The sequence below is a fragment of the Poeciliopsis prolifica genome, unplaced genomic scaffold (genome assembly GCF_027474105.1).
Source record: "Poeciliopsis prolifica strain line A6 unplaced genomic scaffold, Auburn_PproV2 SCAFFOLD001, whole genome shotgun sequence".
NCBI classification, from domain to species: domain Eukaryota; kingdom Metazoa; phylum Chordata; class Actinopteri; order Cyprinodontiformes; family Poeciliidae; genus Poeciliopsis; species Poeciliopsis prolifica.
Genome location: NW_026562376.1, coordinates 13,079,425 through 13,101,027, shown reverse-complemented (window position 1 = coordinate 13,101,027; position 21,603 = coordinate 13,079,425). Strand labels below are relative to the sequence as shown.

Here is a 21,603-nt window from a genome sequence, read left to right as displayed (position 1 = left end):
TCATATCCGTACAAGTCATTTATTTCACGCATTTAAAGGTTTATGAATCATCCAGACCGCGTGGTGTCGCTATAGTTTAACCTTTTGGATTTGGTGTTGAAGCTCAAACGGGATGGGACGCAAAGATGCCTTCGTTCGGTTAAAGGCAATAAATCCCACCGCCTAAAACAAGTAAGCTAAAGCGTGTGTTTCTCTCGTGTCCTCTGTCACCGAGTTAAAAGAGCTACGTTTAATGATTATATAGTAAGTTACTTACAGATGAACACGTGGAAGCAGTGTTTGAAAACACTGTGGTGAAAAATAATTAACACTCATTTGTATTTGCAGATGTCCTAGAATTGTGAAGCTTGCTCCTATTTCCAGTAGTCTCCAGCTGCATCCAGTTATATTAATAGAAAATTGAATGGAAGGAAAAAGTGAGGTGGAAAAAAAGCTGGTAAGCAACAGCGATAACTCCAACCTTAAGAGGGTTAGAGGGTTGTGCAGCAATTTCAATTTAATAGCTGTCATAGACCTTATGGCTGACAAATAATAATGCGAATTATATTGAAAAATTCGACCAAGTATATCAACAGATTTGTACAAGTGGTGATTGCTGTCATCGTCTAGGTTTGCTTCTGCGTTGGCTTTTCATTAGGGTTAATCAGATTCAAACAGTGGCTCTGACATGTAGAGTAGAGCCCATTCTACCTAAACACAGCTCAGATGCTTCAGAGTCTATCTTGAAATATGTCAAAAGTCTGCATGGATCTGATGTTTGCTAAAATACACCCAAGGAAGAATTTGCTGTGTTTCTTCAGTAGGCTTTTAAAAGCTTTTTGTTTTTGTTTTTTTTGTTGTGAAACCTGAGTGTGGATATCCATACTTCTGGATATGTTTTCATTCTCAAAGAAGTCACGTGAGGTTAATTTGTTGTTATCTGATTGTCCTACAGCTCTGGTGATACATCTGCATGAGGTGATGTTGCATTTGTCACGCTGCCCTCTCAAGAGGACGTTTTTCCCTCTGCGATGGAGGTGTCTAAGGTCCTTCTACTCCACCAAACCTTGCTCGCTGCAGGGCGAGGACTCGACAGAGACCCGTCTGAACCCCCTTAACATTCAGATGCTTTCCAGAAACCTCCATGAGCAAATCTTTCGTGGCATTGAGCCAGAGTACAGGGAGGAAGCTGTGGAGCGCAGCATAAGGCACTTGCAGAATCACAATCTGTGGGGGAAGGAAACCTCACTGCTGCCTGATGTCGACCTCAAGCTTCCGCGGATGTATGGGAAAAACATAGACGATCACTTTCGCATCTTGGCTGAGAAGCAGAGCATTCCCTACCTTGAGGCCGCCTCAAAGCTGCAGCAGGCCGACCTCCCACCCATGCCTCAGGAATGGAGCTGGGAGGTCGGCTGGACCCGCTATGGGCCTGGTGGGGAAAGTCAGAAAGTGGATTTCCCAGATGAGTCTGCACTAGTGTTTGATGTGGAGGTGTGCACAACGGAGGGCCAGTGCCCAACGCTGGCTGTCGCTCTTTCTCCTACCAACTGGTGAGAAACAAATATCAATATATAACATGTAAAAATAGGAAAACCATTGTGGTTATTTTGCCTTGTAAACAAGTTCATGTATTGAACTGAGATTTTGTGTGATAGACCAAACCTGTAACTATGAAGCTGACAGAAAAGAAATCATGGTTTTCAATCATTTTTATTTATTTTCAAATATATTTGAAAACTATTTTCCTCCCACTTCAGAATTATTCACTACTTTATCTAAATTAACATAAGATATATTGAAGATTTTAGTCATAGCATGATAAATTGTGAACAACTTAAAGCAGTGTGGATACTTTTGCAAGGCACTGTATGTGCTGCTATGATGCTTTGTCTTGTCAGGTACTCCTGGTGCAGTAAACGTCTAATTGAGGAGCGGTACTCTTGGTCAAAGCAGCTCACTCTCGCAGACCTCATTCCCCTGGAGACACCGTTTAACTGTTCCCGCCCTCCAGGCGGTCAGTGGAAGGAGAGGCTCATAGTGGGTCACAACGTTAGCTTTGATAGATCTTTCATCAAGGAGCAATACCTTCTGAAGGTTGGGTTTGCTGTTTTTTTTTTTTTTTTTTGTATTTTTCTTTAATCTGTGACTTTATTATCAATTAAGGCATCACTTTTATTGCACTCAGGGTCCAAGTACGCGCTTCATGGACACCATGAGCCTTCATATGGCCATCTCTGGGTTGACGGCATTCCAGCGCACGCTGTGGATGGCCAACAAGCTGGGTAAGAAGAGGGGCCTTCAGGAGGTCAAGGAGCACGTTAAGAAAACTGGACAGAAGAGGGAAGGCCCAATGGTCTGTGTTCTTTGTTTCACTCTAATTTACTTGTAATACTTATAAATTGAATTTTGATTTTGTATAGTTGTTTTTCGCATTCAAAAATTCCATGTTTTGTTGATAGATTGGCTCCTGGGCCTGGGTGGACATTAGCAGCATTAACAATCTAGCCGACGTCCATGCTCTATATGTGGGAGGGCCGCCACTACAGAAAGAGGCCAGAGACATTTTTGTGAAAGGAACTATGCTTGATGTCAGGAACAACTTTCAGGTTAGAAAGAAATAAAAAGTTTAACATTAACTGGAGTTATGGAGTATTGATGTGATTTTGCTGCCATCTACAGGAGCTAATGCAGTACTGTGCTTTGGATGTAGAGGCCACGCATCAGGTCTTTACAGAGCAGTTGCCCCTCTTCATGGAGAGGTTGGTAGACCCATAAACATCAGAAGTTGTGCAAAAGTATCTATGCCCTTTCAAGTTGTACACATTTTGTCACATTTCTTTGGCTCACATTTGTGTGATTGGCTAATGAGGAGCAATGCACTTTGCACAGTGGTGGAAAGATAAAAATCTGAAACGCTGAATATTAACGTTCTGCAAGTCAATACTTTGCAGAACTATATTTCATTGCACTTCCAGCTGAAAGTGCATATCTAGAATTGGACATTTTTGAACATTCATTTTTGCAAAATCACTCAGGTTCAGTCAGACTGAATGGAGAGGATCTGTGCTCGGATTACTCTCTTTGTTGAAGTAAAGCTTTCCAACTGCTTGGAATGCTACCACTGCCATGTTTCACTGTTAGTATTGTGTGTTCAGTATGATGTGCAGAGTTAGTTTTTTGGTTTGTGTGTTGGTTGTAAAGCTCAGTTTTGGTCTGGTTCAACTAAACCAAATGTTGAAAATTGTGCATTTTTGTCCCGTAAATTATAGTTCAAATAAAATATATTAAAGTTTGGGGGGTGCAGTGCATCAAATTGTTGAAAAGTTTAAGTTGGTAAGCCAGTAAATTTGTTTTTGATTGTTTTTATTTGGTGTCCTTCTAGATGTTTTGGAGTGCGTGGTGATGTATTTAGTTTGAAGAGTCATCTTACGCTGCTGTTAAAAACTTAATGGCCTCCTCTGCATTTGATAAGGTGTCCACATCCAGTGACGTTTGCTGGGATGCTGGAGATGGGTGTTAGCTACCTTCCTGTCAATCAGAACTGGGACCGCTACCTGGAGGATTCCCAAGATGTTTACGAAGAGCTTGAGCGGGAGATGAAGAAGTCTCTGATGATTCTCGCTGACGACGCCTGTCAACTCCTGCAGGATGACAGGTCAGAGAGTAACTGATGAGGTCCCATGCTGCTGGCTGTCTTATATTATTTTATTCTATTTCAGATTGTGTCTTAAGGTAATACTTGTGGATAAGCCACATGTTTACATTTTATCTACTCATTGGTTTCCTTCATGCCCTCCACTCTTAATAGCTCGGGATCAGAAATGTATTATTTCTGATGGTTATTTATCAGAAATAATAAATAACCAAGCAATGTTTCCAAATATGAAAATAATTTCTATAAAATGTTTGTTTTGGGGATTTTTCTATGCAATTTTATGCAATATTTAAATTGAAATTCCAAAATAAAACTAGTAGTTTTGTTTTGATCGAAACTTTTGTTATTAGGTTTTTGATGTTATTTTTGTACGTTCATGGTGGTTCCTTATTTTTAAATTAAGCCAAGTTTCAAATGGTTTCATTTAATATTTTCAAGCGTTTAGCCCTGACGGCATTAGACCAGTTTTATTTGGCTTGGCTTTCTGGGTGGTTAGGTTGATAACTCTGGATGCACTACTGTTATGGATTAAAAAATTAAAAAACATCCCCTGTCTTATATTTTAAGGTACAAAGAAGACCCCTGGCTTTGGGATCTTGAGTGGGACGTTCAGGAGTTCAAGCAGAAAAAAGTCGCTGCTAGCAAGAAGAAAAACTCCAAAAAAGCAGCTGAAGCAAAGATTTCCACTCCCCTTCCAGACTGGGAAGATGGTATATCATTTCTTCTTTTCAATTTTTATTTTTCTACTGCAAATTTTTTAAGTTAATGACGATGCAAAAATCTAAAGCAGCTGGGTTTTTTTTGCTCAGACTCAGGCCCGCCATCGGAGGAGGAGCTGGCAGGTCCTTGCTCTAGTAGGCTGGCCGTTGAGAAACTCAAGGAAACTGTGGCTCGTCTTCCTAAGAGAAGGCAACATCTTCCTGGACATCCAGCGTAAGCTTATTCCAGAGCACCACAGTCATCTATTGCTGGACATTTCACTCTTTTCTTTCTGAAAACCTCTCCTTCTTCGACTTGATGTTCTCTAGGTGGTATCGTAAGCTGTGTGAGAAGATGTCAGAAGACAGCTGGTCGCCGGGAGCCAGCCTCATCAGCCTGCAGATGAGACTGACGCCGAAGCTGATGGGTCTGACGTGGGACGGCTTCCCCCTGCATTACACAGAGAAACACGGCTGGGGATATCTGGTTCCCGGACGGAGGGATAATCTGAATTCTCTGGAGGAAAATCATGAGTCTCTGTGCCCACACAGGTGCATGACTTGGTGCTCTACAAGTAAAAAGACTCGACACACATTCTAGAAGAGAAGGCCTTTTTTTAAAGTTTGAGGATATGTAAGACGATCAGTGTATGGTAAATGCAAAAGTCTGAATTGTCTGTACCAGATTATCTTCAAAGTGGACAGAGTGCAATGAACAATGATAAGTAAGGGAACTCTAGTGTAGCCTATAAAAGAGCAGAGCAGTCATTTCACTGGGTCGACCTGCAGTCATGGCCTAACTGTTGTTGACTAAGGTGTGTTGAAGCTCAGAGGAAAACAATTTATAACTAAAATAGTTCAACAGAAAAATACAAAAAAAAAAGAAGAAATATTTACAGTATATCGACCTTCATTTTTGAACTGTGTTCTTAACATGTTGCTTTATGTTTTTTAATGGAAAAAAAACATTTAGGAAAAATGCATGAAGAATAGAAACGACTGTACAGGAAAATGTTCATTTTTTTTGTGAAATTTTGTTCTCGGTCATAAATATTCATCTCCCTCTAAGGATATTCTGCAATGAGACTCATTATCTATTATTGTGTTGATCATTTAACCTCAGTTTTAAACGTGTGTTTTCACAGAGCCATTGAAAGGATATATAAAGAATATTGTGAGCAGAACAGCAAGGAGCAGCCTGAGTATCTAAACCCTTCAGATGAGCTTGTGTGGACCGACAGCACAGTGTGGACAAAGGTGCTTAACAAATAAAGAAACAGTGATCATTTCAATATTTGTCCTCCAATGAAGCACTAAAACGATTGTTTTTCCCATTTTGACTGCTGGTTCTTCAGTCAGTAGTGTTATGAGTAATTAATCATTTTCTGTGATGATTTGTGTTATGTTTGTGTTTTCCTGCACTTGAAGGTGGAGGAGTTAGGCTCCTTGGAACATTTCCCAGAAGAAAACGGAGCCAGAGTGGTAAAAAATGAGAAAAAGTTGAAGACGGTCAGTTTGGACCGACCAGTTCTTTCTTGTTATGGAATTAGGCTTTTTGGCCTATTGTGTTTTTAGCTGGGAGTTATTCTATTTCACTCATTGTATCCTTTATCAGCAGTCCCACGATGCCTTTTGTCTCAGTGAGGAGAGTCACTGCCACTACCACCATGGAAACGGCCCCTACAATGACGTAGATATTCCAGGTTGCTGGTTTTTTAAATTGCCTCACAAGGTGGGCAACTTGAATTTCACTTTGGTGCCCTTAATTGCTCCATGGTTGTTGTTGTTTTTGTTTTTTCATTCTTGACTAATCGCTCCAACAGGATGGTAATCACAACAATGTAGGCAGTCCTTTTTCAAAGGACTTCTTGGCTAAAATGGAGGATGGTACGTTAAGAGCTGGAAGAGGTGAAACCAATGCAACACGAGCTCTGGAGATCAACAAGATGATGTCTTTCTGGAGGAACGCTCACAAACGGATAAGGTACCCATCTTGTTCGGATGGGTACCTTCAGTTCTGACTGACTCAGAACTGAACGTGGGTTTAACTTGGTCCTTTTGTCTCCCCAAAGTTCTCAGATGGTGCTGTGGCTAAGGAAAGGAGAACTTCCTCGTAATGTCAGCAGGTATGTATGGCGCTTTGCATTTCAGAAACAAAAACTAAATATTATGCATCTAATTTTGGGTGTTCCAAAAGGCATAAAGACTATGATGAAGAGGGCCAGTATGGGGCCATCCTGCCTCAGGTCGTCACAGCTGGGACTGTGACCCGCAGGGCTGTGGAGCCAACATGGCTGACCGCCAGCAACGCTCGGGTGAGAAGATGAGCTGATAGAAAATTGGGCAATGTCTGCAAGAAGCTTACAAAAATTTTAAATATCAGTTTGAATGATGCTTTTTCTCAGATAATTTCACAACATTCAAATTGTTGGGTTTTCTAGGGCTGAGATGTGGAAGCTTAATGTTATCCTGTTACTTAATTGTATTGGATTTGTTTGGGATCATTTTCCTGTAGGAATGGTACATTGTGTGTCTCACTTCCATCTGATTTGGAAAGAAAAATAAATTAAAAAAATAGACTTCTAAGCAATATTACCAGCTGTTGAGCACGGTGGTGGCCATATTATGTTTTAGGTTATATTATATCTCTGTTTGAAGAGTGTAAAATGATCAATTTACTAGTCAGTTTTAGACTAAATGACATTATATTTAAAATTTGCTTTTGTTTCCTCCTCAGAGGGACCGGGTAGGCAGTGAAATGAAAGCCATGGTTCAGGTACCGCCTGGATATCACCTGGTCGGAGCAGACGTAGACTCTCAGGAGCTTTGGATTGCTGCTGTACTCGGAGAGGCTCACTTTGCTGGCATGCATGGTAAACTGAACCCCTGTAAATTTGGGCTGCGTTACTATAAACAAATGCTGTATGTTTCTTTGCTTTGTTTTGTTTATTTTTCACCTGCAATCTTGCCTGAATATATGTGGTCCAGGTTGCACAGCATTTGGCTGGATGACCCTTCAAGGAAAGAAAAGTCAGGGGACTGACCTGCACAGCAGGACCGCAGACGCTGTGGGCATCAGCAGAGAACACGCTAAGGTGTTCAACTACGGGCGGATATACGGGGCAGGACAGCCATTTGCAGAGAGGCTGCTGATGCAGTTCAACCACCGCCTCAATCAGACAGAAGCTGCCAGTAAGGCCAGGCAGATGTATGCTTTAACCAAGGGCGTACGCAGGTGAGCTCAGCAACGTGAATGGAGAAGGTTTCAGCTGGAGTTAGTTGGAGGCGATTGCTGTTGATATATTTTTCGTCAGATACCATCTATCGGAGGAGGGCGAGTGGCTCGTCAATGAGCTGGGTATAGATGTGCAAAGGGAGGAGAACGGAAGCGTCTCATTGGAGGAGCTGCGGAGGATCAGTAGACTTGCATCGCAGAGGTAACAGAGCGAGTCCAACCAAGCTCAGCTTTCCATATTCCATCTCTGCATACCATCGCCTCTTATCTTCCATTTGTGTGCTTGTCATAACGTTTCAGCTCCCGGAGAAAGAAGTGGGATGTCGTGGCCAAACGCGTCTGGGCCGGAGGCACGGAGTCGGACATGTTCAATAAGTTGGAGAGCATAGCTCATTCAGCACAGCCGGCCACTCCTGTTCTTGGCTGCAGGATCAGCAGAGCTCTGGAGCCCAAGGCGGTAAAAGATGAGGTGAGGCAGTTTTAAAAAAAGCAAACAACTAACTTTATGTTCATTGTTAATATAAATGGGCTCTCAAATATGTCATACAGAATCTTTTAGGTACTTAAAACCAGAAAGATTTGATCAGCAGTAAATGTGTTTTTGTTTCTGTATTATGAATTTGATGCTGTTTTTATAGTTTCCTGATTTGAAGATGAACACACTTTAATGGAATGGAACAATCTCATGTTTTTCCTGCTTAAGAGAGTATATAACAATAAGTCTCTGCGTCGTATTGTATTTAAACATCAGAGAAACAGGAAGTTACCGATTAATCAAAGGTTTCTCAAAAAATCGAAGTTTTGACTTGTTAAACCAGTTTCATCTAATTTCTCTTTACAAATGTGCTCATATTTTACTTTTCTTGACATTTGAAATTTTATTAATAAAATCTATCTGCTAAGTAAAAACATACAGCTACAGGGTTGACTTATTCTGAATCACAAACTCCCGTTGTGTCTCCAACCTGGACAGATTCAACCTCACGTAAATTTTTTTCTTCCCTGAAAATGTAAAGCTTGCCACAACATTCTCATAAAATAGTTTGTTTTAAAAAAGATAACATTGGCCAGCCACTTATGTGTTAAGATTGCTAAATCCTTCATTATGTAGTATGACTGTACAAAAAGCTTCTTCTTGCAATAGATTATGTTTTTCGGACCACAGGTGAAGTCGCACTGTGTTTTTGGATACTAGTGGAACCTTGTTCAACTGTGACAGAAGAATCACAAAGATAATATTTTAGTCTTTTATATTAGCCACTAGCATGGCCGACAATAATGTTTAGTCTGTGTATTCTCTGTACAATATGTGAATCCTTACCTCTGACTCTGAAGCTGCCAGTATTTCTTAAAGCATCTTTTACAATCAAAGCATGGCATTTCATAAGGAGCCTTCTGAAATAAAATCTATCGCCCTCTTGTGGTCGTCTGAATTAACAGCAGACATGCTACTGTTAAAAATGCTTTTTTTTTAAGATCCTTAAAGCTTCATCTCACTGATGGAGAATATAGATGACTCTTATATAGCCTATAGATGCTGCATTGACTGATCCAGCATTAAATCAACTTTGTCTGAGGCTGATTTCTCATTGTACCCCTCATTCTCATCTAAAGCCTAATTTGATTTTCCAGTTTATCACTAGCAGAGTGAACTGGGCGGTCCAGAGCTCCGCGGTGGACTATCTGCATCTGATGCTGGTGGCCATGAAGTGGCTCTTCGAGGAGTACAACATCGACGGCCGTTTCTGCATCAGCATCCACGACGAAGTGCGTTACCTCGTCCGCAGCGAAGATCGTTACAGAGCAGCGCTGGCGTTGCAGATCACGAACCTGCTGACAAGGTCATTGTGCAGAACACTTCTGATTGTCTTTATTATCACTTCACAGTTTATTTATTAATCGTTGCTTTTTTTAAATTGCAGGTGTATGTTTGCCCATGCGTTAGGCATGCAGGACCTTCCACAATCGGTGGCGTTCTTCAGTGCAGTTGACATTGACAAATGTCTGAGGAAGGAAGTCACGATGGACTGTGTGACTCCTTCCAACCCCACCGGCATGGAGAGGCGATACGGTATTCCACCTGGTGAGCTCTGGTCCTTTTTGTTTGAATGCCAACATTTTGTTCGGTAAAGAATGTTTTTAATACATCCACAGTACAGAAAAGACAAGAGGAAGCCTGAAATGTAACAAGAACTTTTTATTTTGCCAAAAGGATCCAGAATAAAACTCCGAGCCGCTTAGCGGTTTGGAGTTGTATTCGCAACTCTTACTGAGCTTATTTGCACTGAAAGATTAATCTAGAACAGAACAGAATTAATTTTGATTAAATTGGTTTCGTAAAACAAGTTTTACTGGTAATGGTAAATAAAATATGCAATATTAAAAGAAAACTTGAGAAAAAAGTGTCTGCATCCTAATCTTTCCCTGAAATGAGTGTCTAAACTGAAAACTGTTCTCTACTACACCTACACCATCTTCTGTCACAAACAAGCAGTTTATTCAACAAAGGAAGCTAAATTGTTGAAAAATGCTTCAATTATGAAAAATAGGAAGAAACTAATTCCTATTTTAATTCAATAAAACTGTTCGCCTCATATTTCAAATATGCTTCTTTTAATAAATTGACATAAATATAACAGATTATTAAACAAAGTGTGCAAAACTTTCCACAGGTGAGGCCCTGGACATGAGCCAAATCCTCAGCATCACCAAAGGCTCTCTGAGCAAAGGCATGTAGCCGTTTCCTGCTGACCAGTGAGACCAGCAGGTTTATGATGTCGAGGAAAGGAGTCGTTTCCAGCTCACTGTTTTCTCTTCTTCCGTTTGGGCTCCTGGGTCTCCTCCCCGTCCTGTGACTCCTGTGTCTGAGATACAAGAAAGATGAACCACATTTGATGGACTGGTTTCTTGAAATGTAAAATTTTAGGTTTTTGTTACATCAGGAAGACATTTATTTGAGACATCTTGTGAGGTTTTTACCAACCTCCCCGGTTTCCTCCTGCTCCTGCAGGGCTGCATCCAAGGTGGCAGGGTTGATGCGGAAATCTCTCGAAGTGCTCAGCTTCATGTACTGCATCAGGTTGACCTGGAAAAATGTGCACAAATCATAAAACAATGGTTTGAGCCCCAATTTACACACCTGTTTCTTGTTAAATATTTATGTATATTTTTTATTAAACTAGTTTAAACAGACCTTTGATTTCTTTGAGAGAGTGATGAGGTACTTCTCGTACTGTTCAATGCTGAAGATCAGGTTGGGGATGGCCGTTGTCTCACGGAGAAGCTTCGCCTGTCAAGAAAAAGTCCATATTCAAAATCAACAAGTACAGGTATAAGAAAGCCTGTGAACGAATCATTGCAAAGTTGATCTCATTAATTCAAAACCCATATCTTCTGGAGGCCTTCAGCTCATCAACACTGCTGTGTCTGCCGTCTCTAAACTTCCTGTTAAAGTCCTTCAAAGACTTTCTTTGAGTTTTGATCAGGCACATTATCTGGCTAACTCGGGTCCTTGAGAGTTAGTTTCAACCATAGTTCTGTTTATGTTTACAAAACTTGAATTTGCTTCACATTCCTTTCCCACCATTTTTTAAAATCAACTTTCCATTCATATCCTCAGCCTCGTCTGGTTTGGCGATTCATTTCTACACGGTTAAAGTCCTTACCGACGCAGCGGCGTTCACCTCATTCCTTTTCTTCTTCTTCTTGTCATCGCCAGGGTTGGACTCTCCACTCTTAACCAAGGAAAAAAAAACATAACAGAAAAAGCTTAATGCTTCCTGTGACGGATGAGGCCAATAACACCAAACTGATTGTGACTGTACCTGGGCGTAAGTGATGAAGGAGTAGCACTGCGGGGTCAGGTGGGAACCAGATAGTTTCACCTGCATAAAGGAAGCATTAAATTAAAAACTGAGCAAATTAAAACCAAGCAGTAAAACTTCAGACCTACCAGTTTCTCAAATCTGTTTGGCAGTGACCCGAGCTGGCTGGCACACACCTGAATGTACTACAGTGTAGATTTAACAGACAAGGAAAAGTCACACCAGGTTGTCGTTTTAGTGACAATCACTGAAATGATCAACCGGACAGATACATACGTATTTGACCAGGGTGGTGAGGGTGGCGTAAGTACGACTCAGCTCTCTCAGCAGTGTTATGGTGCTGTTCCCAGGAAGAAGAGCTGTCTGGACCAGCTCGTTTAAAGCGGTCAGTAGAGTTCCCAGCTGCAGGGTCACCGCCTTCTCAACGGGGTCCTGCTGGCCTGCAGTCTGGGAGGCGTTGGCTACAACCAGAGAAGTTCAGGCTCCATTTACTGTCTGCAACGCGGATTAATAATCCAACTAAGCGTCTTTGGAAAAGGGGATCATACCAGAGCCAGATTTCTCAGAAGTTGTTTGACTTTTCTTCCTGGCAATCAGCCAGTCCACTTCATCCAGCACTCGGTCAACTTGAGTCAGGACGAGCAGCTGGGGAGAGATTTAAAAGTCAAAAAGAGAGAGACGGTTTAGAGATACTGGAGGAGGAATTTCGCAACAAATCCAAAACCTGCAGCTGGAAAATGGATACTTACTGCTGCTGTTGTTGCTGTTTTCATGTTAACAATGGCAAAATGACACTGCTTCTCCACTTCTACGTCCTGATTGGAGAGAAAAAAAAAGCAGGGTTGATTAAAAAACAAATACAGTTATAACTGTTCGCTGTATTGTTTGACTGGTGGAGCGCCCTCTGCATTTATTGGCACCTTCCTATGGAAAATGAGTAGCAAAATCTTTGGCTTTGAAAAAAATTATCTTTCCCACAATTCTGGGCACTATTGCTGTTTTGCTCTTCATTTTGACTGTTCCTTGACTTCTATGGCATGATTTAGGGTTGGAGCAAGAGGGACCTTTGGCTACATCTCCAGGAACTCTTTGGAGACAGTTATAGATCTGTAGACGATCCACACCTCATGAGGTTTCTGTATCATTGTGGCAGGTGGAAAAGAAACAAACCATTAAATCTTCAGAAGAAATCTCCCCTAGTTCAAATTCCAAGATGAATTTCTCTGCTCTTGTGGCTTCAGTCGTATCCAACCAAACAAAATGTTCCAGTTAAAGTCCCAGAAGAGTCTTATTAAGCATTAAACTTCTTTCCTGGCATCACCCCTAAAAAACAAACTGTTTTTATGAGGTGTTGGTGACCCAGGAGCATCCATCTGATTCCTTCATCACATCCTACTCACTGTGCCTGGAGCTCTAAACTTGGTCGTTGCTCCAACGTCGTCTTATTCAGGTTTTTGTTCCCCAGAGACATGCATTGCCGATTTACTTTAACAATGAAATATATAGTATTCTATAGCTTCTTTTTAAATAAAGTATTTATAAAAATATAACACTGAACCAGTTTTTCATGTAGTGAGTAAATGTTAGAAAAAAAAATTTTTTTTTTTTTAAAAAGCCATTAAAAGATTCATTTTTTAAAGGGACAACATTCAACAAGGGATGAAAATTAGAGGGGATGGTGCTATAAGATGGGAACGAAAATCATAATAGAAATAAAATGTATAGAAAAAGAAAAAAATAGGTTAACAATCCTGGATGTATTTTTTGATATGAACAGAAAAAAGACCATCTTGCTCAAGAAGTAAACTCAAGCGTTTTAGAACATTTCCCATCACATCTTACAACACAATTTACACCCACTGAGTGACAGTTCAAAAGCCTTGTATTTTATAATACATCACCCAGTTTTACACTTAAAACTGCTCTAAAGAACATCCACACCCTGGAACAGTGTAGCAGCATCCATCACCTGATCAATGTCTCCCAACTGGCTGTGAATGTCTTGACAAAGCTCCAGCAACAGACTCGCTGGAGTTTTGTAGAGCACCTGCAGGCCGAAGAGCAGTGACAGAAGCCCCTTACAGAACGCAGCGTCCTCTAAAACAAAAAAGAGAGTTAACTTCCAGATCAGTTTCTGTGCACTCAACAAGCTCCCAGATAAAAGCCACCAACCAAAACTAGTTTCTTTGCAGATCTTCACAGTCCAGGTGATCATCTGAACAAACTGTAAATTTAAAGTAGATCATTTTGATCAAATATTCCCCACTTAGTGAGACGGTGTCCATGTAACGATGCACCTTGCCTGTTTAGAAGAGGGCTTTAGCTGACGTGAGAGCACAGTCAAAATGCTGACCAGCGCCTGAGCTTCTCGGCTGTTGAAGTCCTCCTCACCTCCACTCAACTGCGTGAACAGCGCCCTCTGTCAATAAGCAACAGAAATAATAAAAATTTGCACATAAACATTTCAGTGACACAAATAATAGTAAAGAGAGAGGAATTTTCAGGCCTCTACCTGAAACTGTCTGATGTAAAAGTAGTTCATCTCCGCAACGTCGTCCTGCTCAGCTTCATCTTCAACATCTAGAAGAGATTTAAATATGAACAAATGCTACCTTTTCCCAGTTGTGACCTTCTGGACGTTTACAGTGCATCTCTAACCCATGGCAGAAAGCAGCTGGGCCATCTTGTCCGGGTAGCGCTGCTGACAGGTTGTGAAGATCCTGAGCAGACCGTCCAGACAAAGCTGAGACAAGCTGCAGCGCTTCTCCTTCTTCCCCGCCTCCTCCACCGCACGCGGGATGTTGGTGTAGCGCCACATCAGGACGCTGCGGGACACAGAGATCACTCATCATCCGCAGCTGTTCCAGCAGGGAGAAGTAAAACTACACACAGCAAAAGAAACCAACAACAAAAATCAAAAGGCTCTTAAAGATGCAGGGATGTTGAACCTTGTCATGTCACAAAGGAAGCGGAAAGTCCTATCTGAATGCTGTCCATCTGGACCGTCCGTGTGTCCGGTGTCCTCCAGCTGCTGGATCTTCTGAACCGCGACGTTCAAAGCGTAACGCAGAAACTCCCCGCTTGAACGCAACACGGACAGAGCCTCCTCTCTGCTTTGACTGTTGTCTCTGGAAAAGAAGAACATTCGCTCGGTTGAACGTTGTAAGTCAGTGCAATGATCAATTTAAGATTGGATACTTTAGTTTGAAAGCTTTTCATACAGCTTTACTAACGGCTCCACTAATAACAGAGTGCTGAAAAGCAATTTATGAAACAGGAACACTAGAAGATTGTGAGTTACACTCTGTGTGTGGAAACCTGAGAGGTTTTACCTGAAGAGGACGGTGATGAGAGTTGACACAAAGCCCATGGAGAGCAAACTGCGAGGCGTTTTGTGTGACGGCCCTCGACCTTTCCCAGATTTCTCCTTCAGGATCTCAGACAGTTTGTGGTGGCGGTGGAAGAGTTCGAGAAGCTCCTCAAAGCGCGTTTTACTGCAGGACAGCGACAACAGTCTAGCATCTGCACTTCGTTTTATTCTAACGACATCACTGCATGGCAAGTGGATTCTTTATATTGAGAAATTTAAATAAAACTGTTTACATTTGATCTAAAACTCAAATAAAACTGTTGACTTGAGTTTTTGAGAATTTTTTGATCCCAGTTTGTTATGCAAGTGATGATATTGATTGCCAGAGTTTAACACCACATACAGTCAGCTTCATTTTGACTACTTCTTTTCAAATAAAGAATCACTGGCTACACCCTTTGCTTTAACAAGCAGTGGACAGTGAAACAAAAATATTTTGAACAGAACTGCTTAAACATACAGCAAGAAAGCTTGTAAAATAAACATGTAAGACTTTACTGAATTAAATTTAACCCCAAGTAGAGAAAAGTGGGATTAGACGTTGACAGATAGTTGATAGTTACTTGTAGTTTGCTCTGCTGAAGTTGTACTCCATCAGGACCTCATACAGTCCCATCACCAGCACAGCGTAGATGTTATTCTTCACTCCGACGTTGGAGCCCAGAGAAAACTCTGCCGATTTGTCCTGATCGATGTAGACAACGCACAGATTCAAAAAGCGCTTTGACTTCACAAGTTAATCATAAAAGACTAAAATGGATGGAGACACACAACGACGAAAGCAAAGGCTTGCTTTTGTATAAATGGGTCCATCCCAAAGCTGCGCTTTCTAGTAAAATTACTAAATAAATGCTTATTAATTGAAAGGATATGTCGTAGTTAGAGGGGGGGTTATCCATTTCCTACCAGTTCGAAATCCTCCAGTTCACATTTGATCATGCGCCTTGTCATGCTCTCCAAGATTGTCTGTAATTCAGATTTGTATCCTTCATCTTCTTCCTCCTCTTTCTCATCATCGCTGTCATCCATGTTGAGGTTTGTAGCTTGGTGTGTGTTCCGCAGCCACGTCAGGCAGTGAACAGTACAGCTTACTAGATGTGCCTGAAAAGCAACGGAACTTCAGAGGACTCAGCAACACAAGCAAGACGTGATGGCAAAGCGTAGCAAATACAGTCGGCTACCAGCGGCTCCTGCAGGTAGACTTGGTCACCGTGAGCAGTGATGCACGGCTCCAGTTTGACAGGAGGAAGCAGGTCCTGTTCCGGCTCGTAGTATCGCCTCAACTGAGGACGCAAATATTTAATATTCAGATTTTAATTGAAAAAAAAACCACATACACACAAAGAGTCATCCAAATATGCTGGTAGCGTAACCTTAATATCTCACACTTAAGAAAACGTCAACTTTTACTTCGAGTAAATTTACTTTGCAAAGGTAGAAACATGTTAAATATTTGCTCTTCCTAATAATTTTTTTCCTGTGTCATAAAAAAAAAACATGTAATTGGTTACACTTTATTTGCATGGAAGACTGACATGATACGGTCATAAACATCACATAACCGCTGCCATGAACATGAAGGAGTCTTTATGGATGATTATGACTGTTGTCATGAAGTGTCAATCGGTAAGTAATGACACTTTTAATGCCAAGTTTTCTCTTAATAATGGACTTTTAATGTCAATTTCAATGCAACATTGCATAAAGATGTAATTATTTACCGCATAACACTAAGCTGACATTTTAACGCAACTTTGCATCATTTACTGAGTGACACTTCATGACAAGTCCATGAAGACGCCTTCATGTTCATAACGGGTGTTATGTCATGTTTATGACGGTATCATGCCAGTCTTATGCACACCTCTTCAAATAAAGTGCTACCAAGTTTTTTTTTCCTAAATGTTTACTTCTTTATGTTAATAAAATATTATATCTTTGTTTAGGGGCTGCTCGGCTTCATTTTATAAAAGAGAGCGCGGTACAAACCTGTGAGAGGAGGGTCTGCATGATGGAGCTCGCAAGTTGAGAGTTGCGACGGAGAACGTCATAGAAACCCTGAAAATAAGAAAAAAAAAAACTGGATCCCTCAATTCTTCAACAAGCCTTTCAAAGAGTAAAAGTTAAACTGAAACATTTGAAAATTTTTCACATGTTTTGGAAGATAATAATCTAAAAAATAAAAAAATTAAAAAAAACGCCATCAAAAGATGTTTACCTCATAGAGCATGAGACGCACATCGGCCTGCTGGCCCAGGCAGCGCCGCAGGCTGCTGAGAATCTCCAGGCAGAAAGCTTCATTGGCAGCAGAATTATAGCGAGAGTGAACGTCCACTTGGACCTACATAATAGTTTTAAAAGGACTGTAAATACCCCACAAACAAGCGGTCTGTGTCTGTGAGTAAAGTTGTTGGGTCAATACCTGGCTGGAGGAGACAGCCTGGCTACTCTGACTGGAAGCCAAGCTGCCCAACACCTTGAAGTTTTTCAGCAACAGCAAAAAGCCAGTCACTGCAGACTTCCTGCCGTCCAGCTGGCTGGTGGAGGGTGATAGAAAGGGAAAAACAGTCTAAGGAGGGAATTAATTTCTCTATCAGACATAACTGATCAACAGCAAAGCTGCTCATACCTGGAAAACATGGCCTTGCGAAGCACCAAAATTAAAGAATCTTTCAGAGACATGCTGACTTTGAGCAGAGGCTGGAAAAGAAAGCAGAAATAAATGGTTTAACTGCGTAAACCTTTACGTCTTCGACGTGGACCTGGGTTTAGGTACCTGGACAGCTTTCAGAAAACCTTGAACGGTCCCCAGAGGCAGATAGGTCAGGTGGTCAAATGTCTCTGTCACCTTGGAGGAGGACTCCAGGAGGATCATGGGAGCAGAGATCACAATGTCAGAGAAAAGGTCTGAAAAGTCAAAACATTCAAAACGGTGTTAGTTACAGGCATCCAAACAAGTTTGAGGAACAACTTCCAACTACATCTAAGGCACACAGAGAGTGAAAAAATTCTGCTAATTTAATTTTCTGCTGATATGTTTAGTTAGTAAAGCAGTTTCTCCGTCTTCGGGTGAAACTGGAGTCATCACTAAATCTAAACGCCAACATAACTATTGGAAACGCTTATTACCCAAGTAATGACTGACAGGTGAGGCAGTCTTTGTGACCAGACGATTCAGGACCTGCTCTAGTATCTCTCCTCTGATTGGCTCATGCATCTGTTGTGGACGGACACAGGTCAGTGAGAAAGTAAAGAAACACTTTAGTCAGATCAATTATGACACAATTACAGCAAAAGTTTTGTCACAGTTGATGCAAACTTCAACATATTCTATGTGACAGACCAACACAGAGCAGAAGAGAAAAGATGGAGTGTATTGACTATATGCTGCCCCACTTACTCTGGTTCCCATAAATAAAATGGAGCACAAACAGTTTTCCTCAGAGTTCACCTAATCTCGATGTAGATTGGGCTTTAAACATCTCCTGAACCACTTTTCAATCAATTATCTAAAAATGGAAAGAGTAAAGCTACAAAGACATGTCCGTCCAATTGAACTAAATCCTTTTCCTCCTCAGTATGTCCTGCTTTTTGTTGGTGTATCACACAAAATCCCAATAGGGAACATTAAAGTTTGCTAACAGAATGTGAACAAATTCAAAAGATATTTAAACTTATTTTTTGTTTGACACAGCTGATGTCTAAAAATAAACCTTACTGTACCTTAAAGCCCTGAAGGAGCATCTGTCCTCCCAGCTTGCAGGCCTGCTGAGACGGGGTCCGGGCTGCAGTAACGGGCCCCTCTGTGGACTTGCCGAACGGTCCAGGTTTGGGTCCGAATGTGTCCATAAGAAAGAACCCGAGCTGCACCAATCCCTGAGTGACATGATCCCATCCAAATACACTGCACAAAAGCAGAAGGAGAGTTCAATTAAGTTCAGACATTAATGAAAGCAAATCTGAAGACTTCAGGTGGAAGAACAGATGCTTCCTCACCTGTTCTTCACTGTGTCCAGGATCATCTTCGCCACACTGCAGTGAACCGGCAGGAGGTCCTGGAGAAACTTCGAACCTTGTTGAAGCTGCTCATCCCTATAGCTCTTAATCACCGCCCCTTTCAAAAGGTCAAACACCTATCGGAAAAATAGATACATAAATAAAACAAAATACATTTAACACAGATTTTAATCTGAAAAAGGAAAATACGAGGGAGCTGTTCCCACCTGCTCTTCATATCGCTGGATGCGTGCTACTGAGAGCAACAGGGCGACACTAAAAGGACACAAGTCCCCGTATGATGTCTGTAGAAACACAAACAAATCTATAGCACAGCTGGCACAACACTTTCGATCAAAATGTTGAAAATAATCATGAAAAGCAAATAGCAAAGAATATAACCTTAAAGCTTTTGAGGAGCTCCCTCCCGAGCTCATGATCCAGTCTGATAGAAAAGACTATGTGCAGAATAACGGTTCCCTCCACGTGCCTCAACTGATCCTGTGGGATAGTCTGAACCTCCAGGTGCAAGTTCCTAAGAACAAAGATTAAAATAGTTACAGTGAGTGAATACTGCATTTACAGAGAGTAGAGAGTGAATCCAGGAAGGAAAAACCTCGCTCACTCTCCGTCCTTCTGCTCTTCTTCCTGCCGATCGTCCTGGTCCCTAAAGTAACCGATGACTCCGTCCAGGATCTGTTTCTTACAGCCCTAAATAAGGAGTTTAAAAAATTACATTTATTTAGAAGTGGGCAACTCATGTAGACATTTCTTTCAAAAGCAAAACTTATAACAAACCCACTTTGACCGATAACAGCAGCAGCTGATAAACCAGTGGCGGGATCTCCTGCAGATCCATTTTTAAAAACATTCGGAGGACTTTGTCGACCAAAAACTGCAGCTCCTCTGCTGACAGCGGTACGTCCCTAAGAATAGGTAATATGAAAAACTGCAATATCAGAGGAGAAAAAGATACTCCATGTGCAACAAAAGATCTGTCACATTGGTTTGATATGATTTTCATCCGCTTAAGAAATGCCACTGAAAGGTTGCTTACCTGAACATAGTTGTCAGGTGGATCACACACTGTGGATCCCATCTGCACGAAAAGTAGGAAGGCAACCTATGAGCTCTTTAGATGACTCATAACTAGTGAAACATGGTTGGCGTTAGATAAGAGCCGACACGTCTTTACCTGCTGGAGCAGAGGCTGTTAATCAGCTGCTTTTTGTATTCTTCACCACTGAGTTCCCCTGTAATTACAACAAATCATGTTTTGAAATGTATACCCCACATATGTGTTCTTTCACAAAACTGACTAGCATTTACCTTTGCCATAAGACAAGGCTGCACATGCTGCGAGTGCAGTGAGGATTGTAGGAAACAGCTCCAGCGACTTCCCGCTGCCCATCTTCCCCACTTTGATGGCGTCGACGAACAGAGCAGCCAGTTTGGCGAGAGATGATCCTGACAGTGTGTGAGTCTGTGTTACAACCACAGAAAGACGTTACAACCACAAACTTCAAAGGATTTTATCATTTTATTATGAACTACACAGACAAAAAGTAATGTATAATTTTGACGTGGAAGGAATTTTCTAATTTAATCTAAACACATCTCTTGATGTCTAGATAGTAACTTATCTCTGTGCTCAACTTCTCCACAACTTTCTCCCTGACCTGTCTGATGTGCTCCCTGTCCTTCGTGAAGCTATTTATTCACCAAAGTTCTCTAATGAACCTCTGAGGCCTTCACAGAATAAGTTCAAAGGGATCAATTTTACAAGGCATAGAGGTAGAGATACCAAATAGGAGACTTTTCAACTAAGATACTGCCAATATTTGTTTTCTTTTTTTTTTTTACCTCCAGCATCAGCAAACCAATGACATCAGCTGCCACCTCAGCCTGAAGATCCCCAGACTCACACAGAGGAATGAGATGCTCATACACCAAAAGTCTGCGATTCGCCCCTTCACTGGAACCAGGTGGAGATCCTACAGGCAAGAAAGCACAGACTTGTCGTACTGCATATAATGCTGCACAATTAACCACTTCAATACAGCTTTAAAATCGATTTAAATGAAGATACGTGTCATTATAATCAGACTGGCTACCTTTAAGTATCCCTTTGAGCATGGCTCCGACCTTCTTGCCCTTTAGTGCACTGTTGGTTATTGCTGTAATGAGCTAGGAAGGCATTCAAGGGGGAAATAAAGCGGAAACAACGTGACATTATAACCAATAATAAAAAGAAAAAAATAATCAAGTCCACCTTGTAATTCAGCTACCTGGTCACTTGTCAGGGACGACAGGTACTTCTGCAGCTCAGCGCTGCTCTCTCCATCGGATAAAGAGACGATTTTATCCATTTCAGCCTTCATGATCCGTCCGAAGTGACAAACCTCACAAGGAAACTAAAAGTAGGCTGGAAACCCGGTTCGTTATCGATCTCAGGAAGCTTCTCAATCATTTATTTGCTGTCAAAAGTTGAAATGCTGCGGAAACTGACGGAATGAATCTCTCCGTCGGTCTGAAAGCGAGCTGACTGTGGCAATGCTTTCATAATAATAACAAATTTCCCGCCACCGAACACTTCCTGCTTTAGTCCGAGGTTGCCATGTCTGATTTTTTATTTCCTGTTTGTACACTTTACCATGCCTTCTTCGAGAAACCATGTCACTGAACAAGCAGGAGTTTATTTAGTCACATCCGTTGGACAAAAATAACGCTAAAACACAAAATAACAAATCATATGATGGTTTCGTGTGCGTACACAATTTTCTTGGCTCATGTTCAGTGATCATTACTAGAAGGTTGGAGAAAAAAAGTGCGAAGTTAAAAGG

At 41.4% G+C, this 21,603-nt stretch overlaps 2 protein-coding genes across 6 annotated transcripts; one reads left to right on the top strand and one right to left on the bottom strand.

The window, feature by feature from the left end:
* The first annotated feature begins 86 nt into the window (after positions 1-86).
* On the top strand, positions 87-10,762 carry polg (polymerase (DNA directed), gamma). 5 transcript variants are annotated; one of them, XM_055031187.1, is made up of 24 exons: positions 87-171; positions 328-436; positions 935-1,532; positions 1,881-2,076; positions 2,168-2,335; positions 2,442-2,588; positions 2,662-2,741; positions 3,455-3,637; positions 4,205-4,347; positions 4,447-4,570; positions 4,666-4,887; positions 5,481-5,592; positions 5,764-5,844; positions 5,951-6,067; positions 6,159-6,319; positions 6,408-6,461; positions 6,533-6,650; positions 7,073-7,208; positions 7,324-7,570; positions 7,650-7,772; positions 7,871-8,039; positions 9,203-9,411; positions 9,493-9,653; positions 10,243-10,762. In XM_055031187.1, the coding sequence occupies exons 3-24, from the start codon at positions 961-963 to the stop codon at positions 10,305-10,307; spliced, it is 3,588 nt and encodes a 1,195-aa protein (XP_054887162.1). In that variant the 5' UTR covers positions 87-171; positions 328-436; positions 935-960; the 3' UTR covers positions 10,308-10,762. The 5 variants fall into 5 exon arrangements, with proteins under 5 accessions (XP_054887162.1, XP_054887170.1, XP_054887188.1 ...); XM_055031213.1 differs by having other exon boundaries at positions 109-243; positions 5,764-5,817; XM_055031205.1 differs by having other exon boundaries at positions 109-243; positions 5,954-6,067.
* On the bottom strand, positions 9,753-21,356 carry fanci (FA complementation group I). The gene is made up of 37 exons (XM_055031168.1): positions 21,049-21,356; positions 20,875-20,947; positions 20,624-20,754; positions 20,090-20,243; positions 19,956-20,013; positions 19,818-19,859; positions 19,563-19,686; positions 19,386-19,471; positions 19,163-19,295; positions 18,988-19,065; positions 18,761-18,897; positions 18,488-18,668; positions 17,894-17,981; positions 17,541-17,671; positions 17,394-17,464; positions 17,187-17,301; positions 16,983-17,105; positions 16,754-16,822; positions 15,946-16,047; positions 15,671-15,865; positions 15,328-15,449; positions 14,727-14,888; positions 14,343-14,522; positions 14,053-14,219; positions 13,907-13,974; positions 13,697-13,813; positions 13,567-13,618; positions 13,364-13,491; positions 12,144-12,209; positions 11,943-12,039; positions 11,671-11,855; positions 11,523-11,579; positions 11,395-11,454; positions 11,236-11,304; positions 10,764-10,859; positions 10,554-10,655; positions 9,753-10,434 (listed from the first exon to the last, which is right to left on the bottom strand). Exons 1-37 carry the CDS (start codon positions 21,139-21,141, stop codon positions 10,372-10,374), a joined length of 3,975 nt encoding a protein of 1,324 aa, XP_054887143.1. The 5' UTR covers positions 21,142-21,356; the 3' UTR covers positions 9,753-10,371.
* Between the last annotated feature and the right edge of the window lie 247 nt (positions 21,357-21,603).

What these genes read in the sequence shown, in the direction of transcription:
- fanci (XM_055031168.1), bottom strand. Translation starts at nt 21,141, where the DNA reads ATGAAGGCTGAAATGGATAAAATCGTCTCTTTATCCGATGGAGAGAGC. An exon ending in GCTCAAAGGGATACTTAAAG is followed by an intron (nt 20,755 to 20,874) that starts GTAGCCAGTCTG and finishes TCTTGCCTGTAG; the next exon opens with GATCTCCACCTGGTTCCAGT. An exon ending in CTGCAAAGAAACTAGTTTTG is followed by an intron (nt 13,492 to 13,566) that starts GTTGGTGGCTTT and finishes TTTTTGTTTTAG; the next exon opens with AGGACGCTGCGTTCTGTAAG.
- polg (XM_055031187.1), top strand. Translation starts at nt 961, where the DNA reads ATGTTGCATTTGTCACGCTGCCCTCTCAAGAGGACGTTTTTCCCTCTG. An exon ending in AGAAGAGGGAAGGCCCAATG is followed by an intron (nt 2,336 to 2,441) that starts GTCTGTGTTCTT and finishes TTTTGTTGATAG; the next exon opens with ATTGGCTCCTGGGCCTGGGT. An exon ending in GAGTCTCTGTGCCCACACAG is followed by an intron (nt 4,888 to 5,480) that starts GTGCATGACTTG and finishes GTGTTTTCACAG; the next exon opens with AGCCATTGAAAGGATATATA.